The following is a 19,311-nucleotide window of genomic DNA, read 5'->3' as shown; positions in this document are numbered from 1 at the left end:
AAAAAACATGATATGTCTTGGTTAAATAGTTGAAAAGGAAAGTCAAAATTATTCTAGATGGTTGTTTGAATTATGGAAGCATAACATATTATTAACAGAACCTACGTTGACACTACTATTGGTTGTTTTTAAATGTGAAGATAAGTAATGCGAAGGAATACCTCAAAGGGATCCAACAACAAGGAATGACATAAAGAATCCTGCAACTTGACTCAATGATATATATATATCGATTATTTTTGGCAACTATGATAATGAGGAATGACATTAATAATGTTTGGGATGTCGTATGGCTTCTAATATAATATTATTTAGCAGAAGTGTGTACACTATAGATGCAGAAAAGGAAGGGAACTAATACAAGAAATCATGAGACAATTTGTTAATCACTTGACAATATGTTGGATTCGTTATTGATCAAGAATAATTTCACCCACCTCAGCCGGAAAGAGGGAGCTATAATTGGTTCTACGTTGATTGGTTTGACAAGTGTTGTTGATGATAGAGATACTATTGATGATAATTGGAAGCTAATATCATTTCTTAGAATAACATGAAGTTGAACTCTATTGCAATACGAAGGAAGAAGATGTGAAGGCTTATGAAGAAGTTTGCCTCCATAAGGCATTTGACGAACTATTTGATGACACATGGATTCGATATGAAGAATGTCAGGAAGGTCAAAGTGCTTTATGATTCAAGAGTATGATGCAAATAGGATTTGAGAAGCTACAACAAGATCTCCACTGAAGAACATGTAGTCAATGAATTAATGAGTATTTTTTAGACAAGCTTAGTAGTTATTTCTCCTTGTTTGGAAGAGAGTGAGGATATCCTCCTTAGATGAGAAGGAGTTAGGGTGGACATTATTTTCTCCATGTGTCATGCACTATGGCTAGGACTAATAACCATAAGGCTAGTGAAGGAACTAGTAAGGCGAATGGTGGATTGGATGTGCATATGTGAATGTTATTATTTGAGAATTTGAATCTAAGATAAGAATAGCCCTGACGAATGTCCACAGGGTCTTGGATAGATAGTGATCAGGTGCTCTGTTAAGGCACTCCTTGATGTGAAGTCACCAGTTCAATTCCCCGCCCCGATCAGGGTGATATATTGGACATGATGAAGATGTAGTCCTACCAAGATTACAAAAAGAAAAGAATAGCACCGACGACTGATATTCTTTGAGGATATATATCCAAGATAGGAATATTCCTATGAGGACATACCTGATGAACATCTGGATGGGATTTGTGCCTAGAGAGGTAGTGGTGTCAAAATTTATGCCTCCCAACATTGTACTCTGATCTAGTGGAGAGATACAAGTTGTTGTCAAGGCCTTGCTATTTTTGAAAATGTTGTTTATGATGATGCTCATCAATACAAACCCTTCTTATGAGAATATTTCAATTTGAGAGTATCATGTATTGTTAATGTTATGAATGTCTCCCTAGTTAAGAGGGAGTGTTGGAAATGTAACTAGTGTGAGTCCTCATAATGTAATTCAAATGTACTATTGATGTATTTATTATATTTATTATTATTATTTTATTTTTAGTCAAATCATGTTCCTCATGTTTATAGGGTCAATTGAGTCAAAAAGAAAATTGATTATGAGTCAAATAAATGTAACTGGGTCAGAGTCCCATTTGGACTTGGTGTAAGAAAAAGAAAATTCATTTTTATCTTTAGTTAAAGAGTCAAAATTTCTTCCACCGACCAAGTCGGCCCTCCATGGAAAAGCCATTCTAAAGAGGTAGTTATTCGACCTCCTAGACATATATAAATATAAAGTCGTTCAACCTCATTCAGTCACTCATCCATCACTTCGATTTATGTGCAAGAAGAAGAATAAAATCAACAAAATTCAAAGGAGAGAGAAATCAGAGTTTTCTGCCCACACATGCGAGTTTTTATGCAGTTTTTCAGAGATTTTACAGGGTGGAAATTTGGCCATTATTATAGGACCAAATTTTTATGTAGTTTGACCATAATTTTAAAGGTTTGACCAGAGTTGACTTTGTTGACTTTAACTAGATTGGAGGTGACTTGGAGGAGGGATGACTTCAGATCTTTTTGGCATTCTTGGTCTTGGTCTTGGGTCTTAGATATATCACTTTGATATAATTCTATAAGAAGAAGATTTCTTGGGTTTTCCCCTTGTGAGATTTTTTCCTTGGCTTGGAGCCTAATTTATTGTGTCCTTTGTCTCTTATGATCTTCATGTTTTGTACATTTTGATAATTGCTTCATGAAGAGAATATAAATTTAGTAAAAATCCAACAAACATGCACGAGTAATTATCAAGTTAAGAGAAACCAACTCTAATCTACAAGCATCTTGGTTTCTCAACACTAGACATGCCTTCATCACAATCACATGGATAGCCCCTTTTTCATGAATGATGGGGGTTGGCGTGACATCCTCTCGAATTATGGCGGTGAAAACAAGAAGGTCAACTTTTGAGTGGCACAATTTTCACATACAGTCTCTAATTGATGTGAATCTTGCACTGTTGGTAAAGTCTTTATGTGTGGAATAGGAGAAAAATGTGTTATGCTAAAGAGGAATGTTTTTGCTCCAGAAAAACGTTGTTTGATGCCTCAAAATGCTCTTAGAAGGTTTCAAAATCCAATTTTCCAAACTAGGTCCCACTAGTAAAAAGGGTCCTATAAGTTGATTCCTACACTATTTCCACTCTAAAATCATCAATATGGATGACAAACAATATAATGATATTATCCAAATCAAAAGCCCATGGGAGGTTCCTTCATCTTGGTGGTATCATGCTCTAGTTTGGCATTATGGTGGAATCCATCACTAATTCCTATAGTTTGGTTGGCATGGATTAAACTTAAAACAAGATTCATATTCGTCTTTGTATGGAATTCTTTTGTTGGTAATTTTTTTTGCAAAATTTCGTGATTTTAATGGGTAATAAATGAATTCAAAATATGCCACAATATTTTTGCTACATTTTTATGTTTGCATGTTCATTTTGTATTATATCATTGTTAGAGGTAAAATTTGACCTCATGGACATTGAACGAGAGAAAATAAATTTTGTGGTTAGTGTTAGATAGCCACGGGAGGCATCTAGGAACACCACACTTCCTTGCTCAATCTTTTATTTTTGTCTTCGATGTTTGTAATGAACATAAATTTATCATCCATGCATAAGAAAGTGTTCATTAAAATGAAACCAACAAAGGACAATATGCATGCTAGAAAGCATAAGTTCACATTCAATAACAAGAAGAAGCAAAGAAGTCAATATGTTCAATGGTCATATGCAATTAGACCATCATCAAAGAGAAGCTAAGTCAATAAAACCATTGTTGAAAATGAAGCTTGACATAAATAATTTGAAAAGGGAGGATCCCTAAGTTTGTTAACTTGGGGGTGGTTGATGACTTAGTAGAATCAAATCTCTCCTCCTCGTAGCTAAGATTTTAAAATCTCCTCATAAATGCTAAGGCTGGGATTAGGGTTTTCCCATTTCTTAATGTTTTGTTAGGATTGCAGTTTTGTACCCTCTAGAGTCCTCTTGTATGTTGAAATGTAACTTAATCCACATGTGTGAGTAATAGGTGTTGATGTTGTGTCTACTTAATACCATAGTGGTTACAACGTAGATAAACATTTAGAGGCCATGTTACATTAATTGGTTGTCTAGTCAAACTACTTAGTGGACCTTATATAATAACGATGACCACTAACAACATATTTTATTAACTAGGGGAGTTAAGGTTGGACCTTAGCATTGTGCTTAAAAAAGACGAGTATTTAGAAAATTTTACTAAGATTATTTTTAATAATAGTCTATAGTCTTGTTTTAAGCATTCCTCCTTTTAGATATTCAACACACGCTTGTGATTTCTATCCATTAATGATGTTTAAAAGCCTTAGCTTTTAATTAGAATATCAAACAATAAAAAAATATTTCAATAAAAAATTTGACATAATTTTAGTTTAAAAAGCTACTTAGATGATGTGATAAAATGGCATAAAAGAAAAATTATTGAGCAATATCAAAAATGTGCAGTGGTTATTTGTTCATTTTATTTATTTTTTAACGCTTTTTCTATAACATGAAAATCTTACCTCTAAATGGATTAAACTCACTAAAGATAAGGACAAGGACATGTATGCGAGAGGTGCTTGTATGATACTTTAATTATAGACAATCTACATTGTGCATCTTCATTCCCTCTAAATGGATTAAACTCACAAAAGATAAGGACAAGGACATGTATATAAGAGGTGCTAGTATGATACTTTAACTATAAACAATCAACATTGTGCATCTTCATTCCCTCTAAAGAGATTAAACTCACTAAAGATAAGGACAAGGACATATATGTGAAAGGTGCTTGTATGATACTTTAATTACAAACAATCTACATTGTGTATCTTCATTCACCCACCGTGACTATTCCCTTTAGAAGAGAGCATGGACTAAAGGAGGATGAAAACAAAATGTATAAAACTAGATCCAAATAAACAACCATCAATCAAAACCCAAAAGGGGGTTAATATGTAGAAGAAGAATCACAAAAAGGGGGTTAATATGTAGAAAAAGAATCACAATTTAATGTGGATGAGAAGACAAATGGCAATCTTAGTGATACACAATTATGTGGAGAAATTTGTTAATTAAAAAATGAATACAAAACAATGGTTTCCCTTTCCATGTCACAAATTTTCCTTTCAATATTTGAGGCATTTTCCGTGCCCCTTCTCTACTCCACCTTAGAGTTATTATTGCGTAGTATCCTATAGCGAGACATGAGTATTGAACCATGTGGAATATTGCCACTTTGAAATTTTAGAATTAATCTACTCCATCTTAGAGTTATTATTGCGTAGTATCCTATAGAGAGACATGAGTTTGAGCCATGTGGAATATTGCCAGTTTGAAATTTTAGAATTAAAATAAGAGGGAAGTTTTTTTGGGAAGTCTAAAATGTTTTATGTTTCAGAATGGACGATTAATTCATCATCAAATATGAAAAAGCTAAAATGCTAAGTTATGAATTTAAATAATGAAAGTAAAAATATCATTTTGATGGAAAAATGAAAAGAAACGAGTGTGAAAGTTGATAAAATAATATAATAGTTTTTGTGAAAAAAAAAATTTAAAAAATAAAGAGGAATCTTCACTTTGATAGAGATTATACTCATAATTTGCTGTTACTATTAATATAAAATAAAATAAAGAGATTTTTTTTTTTTAATTTTAAAAATGTTAATAGATTTTATTTTATTTTGAACAAAATAAAAATATTCAAGGTACATTATTTCAAATAAATGTAAATGAAAAAAATCAATAAAGCTAATAAAATAATAATATTTGATGTAAAATAACAATATTTTGTAAATAGAAAAGTTATAAGGTTAATAAGCTAGTTTAATAAGTTGATGAAAGATGGATAAAAAATTAGATGAGTTTAATTAAAATGGGAAAAGTTAATCAAAAAAAATATTAGGCAAAGTAAATTATAAGTAGATAATGTTTAATGAGGAAGGTGAGGTAAGATATGTTTTTAATAGTTAAGGTTTTGGTATTTTTTCAATGATGAATGATGGGACAATAAGGTTAGAATTTTAGTAAAATAAAATTAAATGTTTAGATTTAAAGGAGTGTTTTGTAAAAATTAATTTAAAAATGTGGTTGAGTTATGTTAGTTACATAATTTTTTGACAAGTTTTAAAAGATTTTCAACCAATTTTATCTATAATTTGTCATATAACAAAAAAAATTGGTAAATTATTGGGTAAGCATAAGGTTAGCTATATCTTTAACAATTCTTAACAAGTTTTTAAGAGATTTATAAGATTTGAAGAGGGTTTTGATATTGACTTAAATTTTTGAGATACTATTAATGGAGCCTGGGATGTTCGAAGGAGAATTTAGAGATAGGAGTGGAGAAGTAGAGGGAGAGTGTTGCCATTTAGAATTGTGGATTGAGTGGAAGACTTTGTTGATTGGAGAATTAGAGTATTCATTAACCAAAATGGCCCTTGTAAACTATGATTTTTTCTTCTCAAAAAAGTGAGTGGAGATTCAAGTGAGTAAAGTGACCAAAGTTTTATTTAGAACAAATTTTTGAGCTAAACAATTATGGCATTGGGTATTGAAGATATAGATCAATGTGTATTTTTCCTTTTAAACTTAATGGGTGAAGAATCCATTAAAAAGATAAAAAATGAGAACATCCAAAAAGGAAAAAGAATTGTTTTTTCACAATTCTATAATAAATTAAATATGAAAAAAAATATACTATTTAAAAAAATTAAAAAAGAAATTAGATTGAAATGAGCATGAGCTTAACCCAAATATCATTTAGAAATTAAAACTAATATATAAATTTAAGAAACTAACCATATAAAATAAATACACTAACACAATGAATTGAAAATAAATGGATCATAAAATACACTATTATATTTTATTTTAAATTTCTATTTCTTATTAAAAAATACAATAAAAAATAAAAATAAAAAAATCATAATATACACTATTATATTTTATTTTAAATTTCCATTTCTTATTAAAAAAATAACAAAAAAATATTAAATTTAGGTTTTATTCACTATATAATTCAAACAAAAATTTACAACATAGATATAGTTATGGTTAAATCACTTCAAATCCAAAAATTCTGATATAAAAATTCTACACAAATGCAATTATTACAAATAGATTCCAAACACCGAAACTCTGAACTGATATAATTTTCTCTAAACAACCTCAAAACTACCCAATACAATTTTACCTAAACAACCTCAAAACTACCCAATACCTTATATGGACAACATATCCTTCTCAACCAGTGACTTGACTAAACTTGACGGCTTCTTTGACGAGGGCAACCACATCGGTCTTCACAATGGACTCCATGCTCCTGCTGCCCGTTATTCCATCGTTCCATTTAAACCATCTGCTGCTCAATCCGCATTCCCATCTCTGGTTACCAATCGTTCCAATCCTATCCCCTTCTGCCACATGCGAAATACGAAATTTCCAATCCTCTGTAACATACGTTTCAGCCTCTTTATAACGAATGTTCATCACCAGAAACCTGCCAGGCGGCGGAAAAACAAGTATTTCATCAGGGGTTCGATCCCTCCATGCTTGTTCTACCCATGCCATCAAATCTGGGCGAATATTATTAAGGTCCGCTTCATGAGTGACAATTCCCAGCCTGAAATCCATTGTTGCCTGCCCTTCTCTGCAGAAAGCCAGGAACCCATGTCTCTTTGGCAGCCTTCGAACTCTTGTAATTACCGCCTTCTGCTCTGAACTGCTTGGGGTTTTGGAAGAAGAGTTGAGGATGGCAGATTCGCTTGCTTCAACAGCCTTCCGGAGGTATCGATCTCGCCTTGCAGGATCTTTTAGATTAACATATGCTTCTTCAGCAACCCTAATGGCATTTTCAGACCCAACCCCATGATGTTCAAACTGAATTCGGATCAAACACTTCCGGTAGGCTTTCTCAAGTTCATGATCCGATGCTCCCTGATCCACATCTAACACCTGCATCCACTTACTTCATATAAATACTTTGACCAAATTCAGCAACATTTTACTCCCAACAAAAATCAAACCACGTAATCAATATAAATACTTTCACCAAATTCACCAACATTTTACTCCTAACAAAAATCAAACCACATGCAACCTCAAATCAGGCATCAGCACCAAGGGGTGGCAGGAGGGGAGAAGTATTCTATGTTCTCCATGAGCACAAAGTATTTAGGTGTTTATTAGTCTGGATTATATGATAAATAATAAAGTAGAGATATAGACTTTCACTAGAGATAGAATATTAGGTTGACTCATTTATGGTTATGGGAGATTTTCTCTTAATTTTGTATGGTCTAGTCAAAGGCTCCAAAAAGTCATGAAAACAATCAGGAAAATTGTCATCTCATCCAAAGCATATTTCCATGCCTTAATAGACTTCAACAAAGAGGCTGACTATTATTTTAAGGAGTGTAAATTGAAGATAAGTGAATTAAATTTTCATTGCCCAGACTTAAATAAACCTCTATAGGACACTAGCAGTTTCATTGTTATGAAAGATTTCATAATCAATTAGTACCCTTAAGTGTTGTAAATTTTGTGTTTTTGTTAGGGAAGTTTTGTAAGAGCAGTTTTGTTAGGGCAGTTTTGTGTCGTCAACTAGTCACCTCCAAACTCTTCTTTTTGTTGCTCTCCACATGAAACTCATTTATTCCTACCAAATAATCAGTGGTCAGAGACTTATGGGCTCTAGTCATACGAAAAATAATAAAAGAGAGATGTATAGTCTCTACCAAGAGGAACATCAGGTGGACACACTCATGGTTATGGGAGATTCTCTCCTAAACCTGCATGGTCAGAGGCTCCCTTCCAAAGAAGAAATCTATAGAAAACATCATGAAAAGAACTAGGAAAATCCCAGGAGACATCCCATCTAAAGCATATTTTCATGTCCTAAGAGACTCCAATGGAAAAACAAACAAGTATGCTAACTAGGTGTATAAATTGGATATAGGGGAATTAAAGATTTATGAGAAAATCAGACCTGCTATAATTCCCTAATAGAAGATGGAGTCTAGCAGGCCTATCTTAAATGAATCTGTCCAGGATGAAGCCTAGCACACTCCTACCAATGTTAATTGCCCAGGAGGCTTAAATGAGTCTCTCCAGGATCAAGTCTAGCACTCTCACAACTGTTAAATGTCAAGACTTAAATGAACCTATTCAGGACAACAACACGTTCATAATTATGAAAAAATTCATAATCAATTAATAGCATTATGGATTGTAAATTTTAAGTTTCGTTGGAGTATTTTTTTGGTAAGAAATTCACCTATAAAATTTCTATTTTTGTTTCCCAAATATATTTTCTTAAAAAAAAAATTATATATTCCTATGGAAAAAGAGAAAAAAAAAAATGAGGACCTGCTATATTTGTTGGGAACCAACAACAGAGTAATATAATACAAATAATCAAGCATCCGCACTTACTTGAAAATAATCTTTTGCACGGGAAATACGTTTGATTTCACTATTCTGCAACACTCCCTCGTTACTGTCACAACGAACAGATACATTAAATCGCCGAGGCTGCTGCGACTCTTCGAGATCTGCCACATGAATGCTAATCTTTTTTCGACTGGAGACCTTAACGTATTCCAGCCGTTCTAACTGAACCCTAATATCTCTTACACCTGTCTCTGGACATGCAGTGGAGAACATATAATTCAGTTTTTTTCGCCTGTAAACGTCCTGTAGGCTTGGCAGGGATATGAAATCTCCACTACCCAATTGCTCATATAAATTAGGCCCATATAAAAGCTGCTTCCCAAATCGGATCATCAATTTAACTGTCCGAGTAGTTTCCTCATCCTGTGAGCGCAGGAATTGAAGACATGAAAGCAGCTTATTTCCATAAGCCGAAAAGTCCCAGTAAGAATGTAAGGCAGTTTCTGAAATAGAGACATTATTCGAAAACTGGGCACACAGGCTATTCACGTTGTGTTTAGACCTAAACTGCATGTGATCGCAAACAGACTTCACAGAAATTGACCCCTCCTCGCATGTCACTCCAGATTTGAAGCAGAGATATGATTTGGGTACTTTCGAAGATGTTTTTCCTGAAAAAATTTCAAAACAAATTTTGTCCACAGCACAAAGTGGGTGTTCAAGAGATTTGCAGAAACAATAAACGAAAAAGTCAGGATGGTATCCCTCGTCCTTGGCAACAATAGAGCATACAAGACCTTCAATGGCCCACGAAACGCCATGTACAGCTTTCTCCGATTCACCGCGTATATCAAGTTTTCCAGATTCAGGAAATATTTTAAGGGAAGAAATCCCCGGGGAGTTTCGGAAACGCTGGATGTTTGTTCCATTTTTGCCTATAACTGCTGAAATGGCTACACGGGGAACTCGCCACTCTCTGTGAAAATTTGACGAGGTGGTCTTGGACAAGATCCGTTCCATGGCTTTCTGAGTGTTTGGAAGGTAAATTTGATCTAATGGTTAAGAACATGTATTTTTTCTTAAAAGGTTATGGTTTAAAATCACAGAGTAAAGCATATATAATTTGGGTAGAGTATGTACGCTGCTTTTGTAGATTTCGCAGTCTAATCGTTGCATGGAAGTGGGTCCATTATCCTACAAACAAGAGATTTAATACACTAATTTAGTGTCTAATCGCTACATGGAAATGGGTCCATTATCTCACAAACAAGAGATCTAATACACCAATTTAATGTCTAATCGCTACATAAAAATGGGTCATTGTACCACAAACAAAAAAATCTAATACATCAATTTAATGTGTCAACTGGAATGCGATTTTAAAACTAAATAATAAACGCGTTTTTACCAAACAAGGATGGCAACCATGTATTGCAGAGGGGATGAATGGCATCCCGTGAAGTGGGTATGTATAATCAGATTATTGAGTGCCATCCAGTTCCTGGATTGTCACTGTCACTGTCACTGTCCGAGGAATCTGAATAGAAGTCGCTGTCTTCTTTTGTTTCTTCGTGATACAATCGATCCGTCCTTGGCACAAAAGAGAATATATATTTATTTATTTTAAATAATGAGTAAAACTTGGAGCTGAAGTTAGCTTTGCACCTTTTCCCTATCAATATATTCCAGCCAATTAATATAGGTTTAATGAAGCTTCCTCGGCAGATTCCCACCACCAATGTTTAATTCCTGAGCCTCCTCCTAATGTTCCCACTACCACTAAAGTTTAATCCCTAATTCTCCTCGTGATGTTCCCACCACCACTAAAGTACAATTCCTTATAGCTTTGGAAAAAGGAAACATTGTATCCACTTATACTTATCTTTGATAAAAGGAAAAGATTTATTTATTCATTCTTTACTATTATTCTAGGTTGTTAAAACTTTATGATATTATATTTAGCAAAAGGTTGTATTTATTTATTCTTATTTATAGGTCTTTGAAACTTTATGATACTATTTTTATTAGAATTTAATTTATATTGTATTTGTTTTTATCATATAGAAATTTATCTATATTATATTTATTTAAAATTATTTTTTTAAATAGTTTAAAATATATAGTTGTTTGATTTAAATTGGACTATTATATTGTTTGTTATTTATTTCAATGTTTTTGTTGTATCTTTTTTTTCTTATTCTCAGTTAGCTAGAGAGACCATTGTCCATTGTTAGACTTGTTGATCCTAACACATAATTTATCTTCTATGAATAACTCCTTTAGCAGGATGGTCACCTCCATGATAGTGACATCATGTATGTGGTTGTTGTCATTCTATCCACAACCCATAACCATAGTTTCTCAGTTGTCTTATACTGGGAGCGACTATGGTTAAAGTTTTTAGAGTTTGTCATTCACAAGGAGATTAGGTCAGCTTACTTGTTCATGAGTTGGCTAGGGGTCAATTATTACGAAAGTTTTCTAGCTTCATAAGCCCTTAGGTGTCCAGATACATTTTCCCAAAGGATGCAATAAGTGTATATAATTTGACCCTATCAAGAGGAGAAGAGTTAGATCGAGAATTCTAGATAGTCTGAGAGAGACAGCTTGAGAGAGAGCTCAGTGATACTTCCATTTGGTATGAGATCATCCTTGGTCTAGGAAGTGGTCGGGCTAAAGGCTGAGGAGGAAAAGTGAGGCGCTAAAGGTATAATGTGTATCTTTTATTAATTAATAAAGAACATTTATGAGTTTCCCTTCATATGTTTGTGTATTTCTTAGATGTATATTGATTTTATTAGTGTTTGTACATGTTGATATGTCCTTTACAGAGGTAAAAAATTGTTTGTTTGTCAATGCTTGTGTGTAGGTGATTGGGTCATATTTAGATTCCACATTGTTCACTGACTTGTGAGGGATCAAGCACGTGTTCTATGGCTCTTTAGATAGAATTTTTATGTATGTGCTTGCCTTATATCTTGGAAATTTGTCCACTTTCCCATAGATTGTTTGACGTATCTAGCACAAAATCTATGGAGCGAAAACTCCTTATTTTAGGGGCATTTATTTGTACAACAAAATTGGTGACTCAAACTAGGGAGTTTAACCTTAGTGTGTTGCTTCTCCTTCCTTAACTTAGATCTTGGTTTCCTATATATTGTTGAGTTATTTCCTTTGTTTTTCAACTTTGACTAAGAATTCTTCGAGATGAATTGGTTTGGATATGGATTGATCTAGGTCTATTACATTTTTTAATTTACATTGGTTCATGATCACTCCCTAAAATGGGTTTACAGGATCATCAAACCATATGGTCACGCTCTAAACATTACATTTTTGCCACCTGTTTTTTCCTTTTGTAGTCTAGGTGTGAGCACCTACTAAAAGTGATTTTTTAGAGGGGTTTTCTTTGAGATCTTCTTCTTTTCTCCAAAACATATTCTCTATTGACTGCCTTGACTAATATCTGCTTCAAATTTAATTTAGAAAGGTTGTGTTTGGATATGATCTGTCTTGTTTTACAATTTTGGTGTCTTTATCAAGGTTACTTTTTCCTATCTCGATTGCCTTCATTGTCATTTTTTCATTCATATATTGTGACAACAAAAAACTGGATCTAATGGGTTTGAGTATTTGTGATATGTTTTCCTGTTTGGATCATAAAGATTTTTCTTTTTCTTTCAAGCCTCTCAAGTCTTGTTGTCCATTTAGGGTTTGTTTGTTTCCTTTGCAGATCATTGTGACTACATGCCTTTTGTTGTTTACATTGAAATATAGTTCTAAAATTACTTTGCATTTATATTTGTTGTATCTATTTGTGATAAATTGTTTTGGGTGATTCCCTTTTGCAAAGCCAAGTTTTGAGCTTTTGAGTGCTTGGTGCTATTTCTTTGGTGATTGTTTGAAATCTCCTTTTTGTGATTGTTTTTGGGTTCTTCCTAGATCATATTTATCTTATAAATCTAGTGAATTTTAGAAAGAATATTGAGAGTGAATGTGAGGTTGTTTGTCACTTGGAAAAGTAAAAGGACTTTCTACCCTTATTTAGTTAATTTTCATCGAAAGAGAAAGCAAAAAATTTCATTTCATGTAGCTTCCATCAAAATTGGTCTTGAATCAATACACATAATATGACTTGCATTTCATTACCCTTGAGTAAATAACAACCACTAAAATCAACACTTAATAAAATTGATTCAACATTTTTTATTTTCTCTAGTAGCACACCAACACTAGCTTAGGTTTTAGGGCCTTGGAATAGATGGTGAGGTTAACTCTCCAAGGCTACCAAAACAAACAATAGAACCTTGAGTTAGGGAGTGGAAATCCATTTGTAGTTGCATGTTGCCTGGGAAACCTGCACAAGGGTCACTCATGAGGTCACATTAGGGCCAATGGAGTGATCTACCCCACTTGGTATTGATGGCATGGTTTGCACATACTCGGGGGATCTCCTTGAGAGGCATATTGCTTGCTTATAGAAATCTCTCTCGAGGTTTAAAGATAGATACCCTACCTTTACATGTGGATTTGACTTAAGACTATTCCCTCAGGTTGGGTAGTTGTAAGTGGTAACCCTAGTAGCCATAATATTAGGGACCTTGCATGGGTGATGGCGAGGGGGACATACTTATTTTACATATGGCATACATTAGTTAGAACTCACTCGGTTCTCCTAGGGGGTACCCCATGATGAAGGATACTTGTGTCGAGTGTAAGATTCATTAAGCAAGAGACCAACATAATTGTCCCAACCATATCTTCACAATTGACTTGGGTCCTCATCAACCAAGCTCTAATCACGAGAAAATCCCTTTGATCTCTTGGTTTTTGTGCTTAATCTGTAAATTTGATAGTGTGTGTTATTTGATTCGAGTCTAGTTGGCCATAGGGGTGTCTTACATGAATTAAATTAAATAATAAAATATATTCACCATGGTTGACCCAACTATTCAATGCTTTTGAATACTTTTAAACCTTTCTCCTGAAGAGGAGTGTCCACCACTTAGGAGATGCAAGATAGCTCCAGTAACATCGAACTTAGAATATAATAGGGTTGGAAGGGATAACCTTGGTTCTAAGGGGGGATATTTAGTTTTTTCTGAGGTTATTGATGAAATTACATTACCACACATCAATTCGCATTTGACCAAGCCTTTTGGCCCTATACTTGTGTAGTTGAGATATTTTTCTTCTGAACCCTTTTCCTTATTCTCACATCTTATGTCTAGTGAGAGTGGTGCATCTACCATAAGGGAGATGGATCCCTTGTCACCTTCCACATTGGGAGCATATTATTTCATCTCTACATTACCATCGATCAACATGATATGATCCACTTCTCCTACATTGACAACACCTATGTCCTATTCATGGGGTATTCCACCAGTTGAGAAGTAACCCCTACAAGTTTTCCAAGTATTTTTGTATCTCTCTCTTATTCGACCTTCATGTTTGGAATGGGGACAAACCCTAGTCAACCAATAGGATCCAAGGTGTTTCCACCTAGCTCAATTATTCTAAGAGTTATTTTACCTAATACAAGTATTTTTTCTTTGGGAATCATGCAGGGGGTTCTATATTTTCTTCCAACCAATTAGGGGGTATTCATGTTTTTGGTAGAAAATATCAACCTTGGGGAAGTTCTATGTTAGGAAGGACACCTTTCTTTGGGGGTTATATTTCCTTTGGAGGGGCTAGTTTACCTAGGGGCCCTAACCCCAGTAGTTCCACTATTCCAATACGTCCATATGCTTATGATAGTGATTTTACACTGGGAGGTCCTTCTTCTAGTGTCAAGCATAATTAGATGAGCAATCATGCCTTTGGGAGACTCTTTGATCCTGGGGGCATTCACCTTGGAGGACAATATCCTTTCACCATGTCGATTGGCCTATGAATTCAATTTTCTAGGGTGAACTATACCCTTGGTCCATCTTCCTCCTCCATTAAGTATGTTATGGAGAGATTGAAAGGTTCATCAAGGGGCACATTTTTACCTCCCAATCCATTCAATAAACATTAGCTATCGTTTCTAGCATCACTTAATTTTCTAGAATTGGAAAAACTCACGAATGACCCCATATGCCATGATCCTAGGTGGCCATTGATACCTACAAAATTACTTCTAAGATTCCTAAATTTGAAGAAAAGTCAGGAGAATACCTATTCGCATATATTACCATCTATCATTTTTGGTGTTATTCAAACTCTTTTGTAGATGATTATTTTTGATTGCATCTTTTTCAATGAAACCTTACCGATGATGTCGTCAAATGGTACATTGAACTTAATAAGGAATCCTATAGTGAGTATGCTTCCTTGGCATGAACCATGTTTTAATCATTTTCAACTACCTTCATGAAAAAACTTGGGACTAGCCTCATGTCCAAATTTAAACAACATACCTCTACTCACATTTCTAATCATATACATGAGTGGAGGAGATGAAAGAGGTTATTTAGGGACAAGATAATGGGCCTCACTAATAGGTATATAACAAGGCCCATCTGGCCATCCTTCAACATACATTTACCTCTCTCCTCGCATTTGATAACACTTTTTTTACTATAATGTGTTTATTAGGAAGATTAAAGGATGTTTATCATATCTTGTGGCCTAACATGATTAATGTGCATGAAAAGGGTGCATTTACTATGAAAAAGTACATTGGTGGCAACAAGAGGAGACATAGGAGGCTTTTCCCATGTATTTACTCACATACAACTTGACTTGCTCCCTGTATTTACTCACCTACAGTTCAAGGATCTATTGAACAACTGATGCACTCAAAGATTGTGAGGATCTCAAGGAGCTAGATCCACATTTTTAAGGATTTTGGAGGGAAGCATCCCTCCTTCCAAGGAGGCTGCCCCTCAGCCATTTTTGTATAAATAAGGAAGCCTAAGGGCTCAATAATATTCAAAATTTTGGAGAAGAATAACGACTGCTAGACCTATAAGTTTGTCATTTTCATTTCTATGTAATTGAGCACTTTTTGAGATCAATGAGAATTCTTCTATTGCCTTAAAAATAAGTGTGTTCTAAAGGGTTTAGTACCCTTGGGCTAGGGCCCAACCCAAGCAGTCCAGTCTCTCTCATTTGTATGTTTTATTATGCATCTCTCTTTTCTAAAGATAGATTAGCAATATTTCCTTCTCTGCAAGTTTGGTTTATATGAAAAGTTTCCTTTGTAGAGTTACTAATCATCTTCCTTGGAGATTGTGGTTTTGAGCCTTATATTAGAAACATAAAAATATAGGTTCCATTTTTCATGAAGTAGGAATATCTTGAATAAAATTCAACTCATGCTTTCCTTTTAGTTTAATTTTTTGCAATTGACACTATTAGCATGCTTTAGATGCTTTACAAGATTGAGTAATTTTGTGGTATGCAGGTCCTACTATTAGATTGTAAGGTATATAACTACCATTTCCACTTGTCATCCTACAATCATCTCCTTCTTTCCTTCCTCAAAAAATTCTTCAAAAGCATTGTTCACATAGAGTTCATTTATGGTTTGTTAAAGGCCATTGTGAGCATTTCTCATTGTCCAAGATGGGCTCCTGAGGGGTACTAATATTGGAAAGGACCTCAGACAACCTTATTCAACCTTCCACTACCCCTCCTTACCTTCATATAACCTTTTCATCCCTTATAATTGTCTTGGATTTGATCCTATAACAAAAAGGGGCAATCCTATAACATCCTCTAACAATCTTGTAGCATTGTGTAGAAGCTCTTGAAACTTGACCAAAATTATTCTTAAATTTTGATTTTTTACTCCTATCCCTTAATAATTCCTCCTAACCTTTGAAACCAAGTTTAAGGAAGAATAGAGACCACCCAGGACTTGTCTCTTCACCAATGCAATTCATTTATGCAATTAGGGCTAGTAAACAAGTTCATAAATTGAATGGTACAATGATGATTTACATGATTACCTTATGAAGCACTTAATGAACTTTGTTACTAAGTTATGATCATTTTTGAATGCAAGGATTGGGAGTTGATTACATGCTCTTTAATTTATGCAAATTAGAGTAGGTTTTCCTTCTTTGTTTTATGTTTCCTAAGCTAGGGTTTCCATTTCAAGCATTATGATTTCTCGAAAATAGACTAGACTTTCCTTGATGGAACAATTACATTTATGAAAATGTATAAGTATTTACATTTCTACAAGTAAATTATCAGTCACATTTCTGCAAGTAGATTAGCATTTACATTTTTGCAAATATATTAGCATTTACATTCCTTCAAGTAGATTAGAACTTCATTTTATGCAACACTCTTTCATTCTTGCAAAATTTAGATTAAGTTGATGTTATATGTACACCTTATTTTTGTTCATTGCCTTAGAAAAAAATGAATAGAGCTTAACTTACTATGCATACAACATTGTCACCTATTAAGTTTGTATAAACCCTAGGTTAATAAATTAAAGTTGGTAGCCTTGGGAGTTGCAATATTCTTGTTGCAATACTAGAGCTCATCACAAACTTCCTGACCAACTGCTTAAAGATTGGTTTATCCAATCCTTGGTTCCACCTATAGCCAAGGATGTCACCATGGCTGAAGAGGTGGCAAAGGAGTAGTCAAATTTACATTATTAACACCTTTATTTGATACATTCTCAATCATGAACTTTATATGATGTCATTCTTAATGTTCCTTGACCTTCATCTAATCCACCATGACCTAAAACGAGGTCGCATTCTAATGGTGTCATCAATACCATTTCTTTTGATCTTATGAGAAAGTTAGTTTCTTAACTAGGGAAATTGATTGTCACATCCCAACCCCTATCAACTATGCCCAGTTTTCAAAAGCATGGTCTTTTGAGAAAACTATCAAGGTCCATACAATGCAATCCACAACACCAAAGAATCCTCAGAAACATCGCAAGAGAAAGAAAAAACGAAAGGATAATCCTGAACCTAGTTAGGAGACTACACAAAACCAACCCAACTAGGGTGGGAGCATGAATAAGAGATGTCACAGGCTTAAATTCGCTTGTAAAAATTGTGAAGGTGATCATTTGAATCATAATTGTTTGCATATGGATGAGATTGATCATATTCTTGTGCCAAGGGAATTCACCTAGCAGCCGGCTATGTTAATGCATCCATTCATTTCCCAACGACAACAAAAAATGGTTAAACACACTCCTCCACCTATGCAAGGGGGGAAATGGGGGAAAACATGTTCTTATTTGAGTCAAAGCCCCTATTCTCATGTGCAACAAGTAGATTAACTTGTCTACAAGAGCTAAATCTTATGACACTCCAAAATCGAGTTCTACCTTTAAGGAATCAGTCACCATTGTTGTTCCCAATGGAACTATCATGCTAGATAAGCCTTTGGAACTAGTTTTTTTTCCCACCTAAGGGTTTTCTTTGTAAGTAAACACACAATCCCAATGTAGGGGATACCCGACACTATAGTATTGTAGATGATTTAGCCCAAGAACCATGTGAAATGTTTGCTCTAGAGGTTTTGGAGAGTTATCTTATGCAACATAAAGCCTTGTTGACTTCTATCAAAGGGATGGATCCCTCAAAGTCGAGTTTGACGATGTTTGAAATTGATTCTCCTCATGTTAAACTCTCTCATTAGGTCATTTTTTAGATCTTGGTGTGCATCTTCCGTCAAGATGTACACCACACTTTAATAAATGAAGGGTCATCCATTTGTGTTATGGTTGCATCATGTGGGAAATAACTTGGTTCTCTAGCACTCGTCAAGTCGAGCATAGTTCTTTAGGCATTTGATGGGCATACTTTCATGCCTCAAAGAATTCTTCATTCATTTACCATCAAGCTAGTGCGGAAAACTATGACCATTGATGTTGAAGTAATTGATGTTCCCTTGGATTATAATTTTCTTCTTGAGCATAGTTGGTTTTATGTTATGACCATTGTTGTGTCTTTGGATTTTTGTGTGCTTTGCTTTCCTCATGAAGGAAAGATTGTCATGATTGGTCAGAATATTGTGTGTGTTCAACCCACTAAACTGCTACAGGAACTACAGTTCCATATGTTGGAGATAACCTTTTGGATTATGAGAGTGTTGGTGAAGGTATATTTAATATCCCATACCTTATAGGTGTTTTTACTATGTCCCCACTTGATGTTCCATCTACCTTGGCCACACCTATGCATATGATCTACTCCATCACTATTGGATCCCATCAATCACCTGGTCCTTAGGTGGTGTCATATCCTTCAGATGTAGATCTCTATGGTGAGAATATGTTGCATTTAGTGAAAGAGAAAGCCTCTCCAGTGGTCCTTTCAACACCTTTTGATGCTGGTAAGAAACTCCATTTTCAT

General features: G+C 34.4%; 1 protein-coding gene across 1 annotated transcript; it reads right to left on the bottom strand.

The window, feature by feature from the left end:
• Positions 1–6,577: 6,577 nt before the first annotated feature.
• LOC149219112 (uncharacterized) lies at positions 6,578–10,128 on the bottom strand. The gene is made up of 2 exons (XM_089382530.1): positions 9,023–10,128; positions 6,578–7,543 (listed from the first exon to the last, which is right to left on the bottom strand). The coding sequence occupies exons 1-2, from the start codon at positions 9,998–10,000 to the stop codon at positions 6,833–6,835; spliced, it is 1,689 nt and encodes a 562-aa protein (XP_089238656.1). The 5' UTR covers positions 10,001–10,128; the 3' UTR covers positions 6,578–6,832.
• Between the last annotated feature and the right edge of the window lie 9,183 nt (positions 10,129–19,311).

The sequence above is a fragment of the Pinus tabuliformis genome, chromosome Q, assembly GCF_031772625.1.
Source record: "Pinus tabuliformis cultivar Carrire ecotype Pingquan chromosome Q, CPIR1, whole genome shotgun sequence".
In the NCBI taxonomy this organism is placed as follows: domain Eukaryota; kingdom Viridiplantae; phylum Streptophyta; class Pinopsida; order Pinales; family Pinaceae; genus Pinus; species Pinus tabuliformis.
The sequence above is the reverse complement of the archived record's forward strand: the minus strand, read 5'-3'. Positions and strand labels throughout refer to the sequence as shown.